This window comes from Arachis duranensis, chromosome 6 (assembly GCF_000817695.3).
Source record: "Arachis duranensis cultivar V14167 chromosome 6, aradu.V14167.gnm2.J7QH, whole genome shotgun sequence".
Lineage (NCBI taxonomy): Eukaryota > Viridiplantae > Streptophyta > Magnoliopsida > Fabales > Fabaceae > Arachis > Arachis duranensis.
Window position 1 is genome coordinate 14702444 of NC_029777.3, and position 3538 is coordinate 14705981.

A 3538-nucleotide genomic window follows, 5' to 3' on the forward strand; every position below is an offset into this window, starting at 1 on the left:
ACCCTAAAAATCTTTGTAATTATTTTTCTATCTTCTATTTTATTAGGAAATAAATTTACCTTTTCTAAAACATTTGGTTGAAGTTTTAGCTTTCCTTGATTGGATAGAATTAATCCAAGAAACTCTATTTCTTGTTTTGCTATTCTCGCTTTCTTTTTGCTAAGAACTAATCCTTTCTGTTTACATCTTTCTAAAACTATTAATAATTTTTGAAGATGATCTTCTTTATCCTGTTTTGTAAAAATTAGTATATCATCAATGTACACTAAAACAAATTTATTTAACTCTTTTAGATTTTCTTCCATAAATCTTTGATAAATACCTGGGGCTTGTTTTAATCCGAATGGTAATACATTCCATTCATAGAGCAATACACTTGTTGATTCTTTCGTTGGGCAAGTAAAAGCAGTTAATTTCTTTGTTTCTTCGTCTAAACGAAGTTGCCAATATCCTGATTTTGCATCAAGAGATGAAAACCAAGTTGCTCCTTTGTTTTTTTCTAAAATAGAATCTTTTCTTGGAAGTTTATGAGCATCACCAATAGTTGCTTCATTCATTTTCTTATAGTTTATTACCATTCTTCGTTTTCCCCTTTTAATTTCATTATTGTTTTCGACGTAAAAAGCTGAAGCCGCATGAGGACTTTTACTTAATCTTATAATTACTTTTTCCAAAAGATCTTTACATTCTAATGAGAACTCTTCTCTATCTCTTGCATAATAAGAAATTTTATTTGGAACATTTATCTCTTTTGTGGGATCTTTTAATTTAATGCTTACTAATTCGTTGTTTGTATTTTTAATATCTAAAGGATTTTCAGTACAAATTTCATCCAAAAGTTCTTCTATTTTTATTTCAAGATTATTTTTTGGAATATTTATCTGAAAATATAAATTCAAATAGCATATTTCTAATATAGAAAATATTTTAAATTTTAAGATCTTATCTATAGTAGTAGTTGGTATTTTTATACGTTTTGATTTTTGATTTATTGAAGAATCGTGTGGAGCTTTTAAAATTATATATGTTAATTCTTGAATGAATGGATGATATAGCTTTAAAAAGTTATTTCCTATGATAAAATTCATTCCAGAATCTAACATATATATAGATGGAACAATGAACCTATAATTTTGAATAAAAATTTCAACCATCTCTGCTTTTTGATCAATTTTATGTATTGATTTGTCAGCTATTCTAACTTTTAATGGTTTCTTTAATTTTTTCCAATCAAGTTTTATATTTGAACTAGCAAAGCATTGTGTTGCTCCAGAATCTATAAAAGCATTTATAAATTTTTCTGTTATTTTTATAGTAATAAATGTGGCATTATTGCTCAGTCTCTGAGTCTGTTTCTGAGACATATTTAAAAATATAGTCTAAGTTATCATCAGATTCTTCTAATGGTTCCATGAAACAAGACTTAGCAATTTCTATTTGTTTAGTAAGATCCTTTTTATCCTTCTTTTTCGGGCATTCATTTGTATAGTGTCCTTCTTCTTGGCAATACCAACATTTACAATTTTCTTTTTTATTCGGGCAATAGTTATTTCTTTGTCTTTTCTTTTTATTGTTATTTTCTTTTCTAAAATATCTCTTTTTTCTCCAGTTTGGATAGTATTTTCTTTTTCTAAATTGATATTTTCTTTTTCTTTGAAAATTTTTATTAAGACCATATTTTTGAGGTATCTCCTCATTATCCTGACAGCAAATTTTAATTATATTTGCAAATCTTTTTTGAGTTGCTTCTTGCATACAACGTTCTTTTATTTCCTCTCTTATTGCAGAGGTTGCTCCACCAAAATTATTTTCAATTGTTCCTCTATTTATTTCTCTTATAAATCTTCCCATTATAAATTCATTAGCAGGATATGAAAGTTTTGTTATATATATACTAAGATAATGATTTTTATCTTCTTCTTTTAATTTGTAATAATGTATTCTATATTCACATATATAAAACTCCACATTACATAAATCATATATCTGAATATTAGTTAAATGGTTTTTTGCTTCTTGATATTCTTTATTATAGACTTCTTGTCTATGATCTATAATATTTTTTCCAAAAAATTCTTTATATAGAATCATCATTATATATAATATCTTATCATAAGCTGTTGTTTTTGTTGCTAAATCTTCTATTATTTAGTTTTCTATTGATGTCATATAATCTCTTATAGTTCCGCTAATTCTTCTATTATTTGATTTTCTATTGATGTCATATAATCTCTTATAGTTCCTTTAGTATGAAACCCTATGTAATTCTAAATGTCTCTTCCAGACAATTCACTAAGTTTTGGGTTGGTAAAGGCTTCTAATAAGAAGGAATTTAACCAGTTTTCGAAAATTTCTTTTTCATTCTTTTTACAGTCTAAATCGAGCATTCTATCTCCTTCCATTTCCTGGATTTTAGGAACATATTTTGATGGTATTTTTGTATATTTTGAATCTTTATTTATAAACCCTTTTTTAAAAGCATAATTATCAAAACCTGTTTCCATTTAAATTGAGATTGATTATCCTTAAATGTTCCAACTTCATTTTTTACTTGTATTGGAATTGCTGGTTCTTCGTCACTTGAATAATCTAGGATGTGTTCTTCATTTTCTATATTTTCAGGATTTAATTCTTCTTCTATTTGAAATTCCTGTTCCATAATATTATTTTCTTGAGCCATTTTTAATTGTTTAAAAAGCATTGTAACTTCTTCTAATTTTTCTTCAATATTCATAATTTTAGTGGTGGTTTTACTTTTAAATCTGTTATGTTGATTATATTTTGAAACTTTTCTTCTTTGGGATTCTCTTTTTCCTTATTTCTCTGAAATTTTATGGATACTAATATTTCTTCAAGCATGTCTACTGTAGAATTTAATTGTGGGTTAAAGGTATGATAAAGATGTGATGAATCATTTCCATGATAACATTTTTTAGAAATTCCGTGTGAAAAATAAGTTTTTTCAGGTTTTTGAAGTCCTTCAATAAAACTTATAGTAAAATAAAGATTTTGAGAAAAATCATTTTGTATTGATTTTAAGAATTCGGTGTCATTACAGTTAACATTAGTTAAAATCATTAATTTTTGATCTATTAATTTTGATAACTTAATTATTTCTTCTCTTAAATCTTCTAATTTACTTTTTTCCATAAGGTGACGCTTTTCTTTATGAAGAGTTACAGTTTTAAATAAAAAATGTGACTTTAGAATGTGTGGTTTAAGTTTTGCCACGTAAGCAAATCTTTAAATCTGTACAACTTTTGCTCTTTACACTATAATTCTCCTTTTAAAAATAATCAGCTGACAACACAATAGGCTAGTTATCAGAAATTCAGAATTGGTGGGGTGGGGTAGTATGTTCTGGCCCAAGACTCAGCCCAAGCCCAATCCCCCAACGCATATTAGAGTGATTGACAGACCGAGTGAGTACTGAGTACTTAACAGCTCTCCTTTACACTCTGGAGTCTGGAGTGAGCGTGAGAATCACAATAACCAGTAGCACCCGCCACCTGCAAATATATGGATTCCCGCCTCCACA

At 27.2% G+C, this 3538-nt stretch overlaps 1 protein-coding gene across 1 annotated transcript in view; it reads left to right on the top strand.

Annotated features, from left to right (window-relative positions):
- Positions 1–3447: 3447 nt before the first annotated feature.
- Positions 3448–3538, top strand: part of LOC107493019 (F-box protein SKIP17) — a gene marked incomplete in the record, with an annotated part of 5163 nt that continues 5072 nt past the window's right edge. The window contains 1 exon segment of the mRNA XM_052263285.1: positions 3448–3538. Coding sequence (XP_052119245.1) covers positions 3520–3538 — 19 coding nt within the window.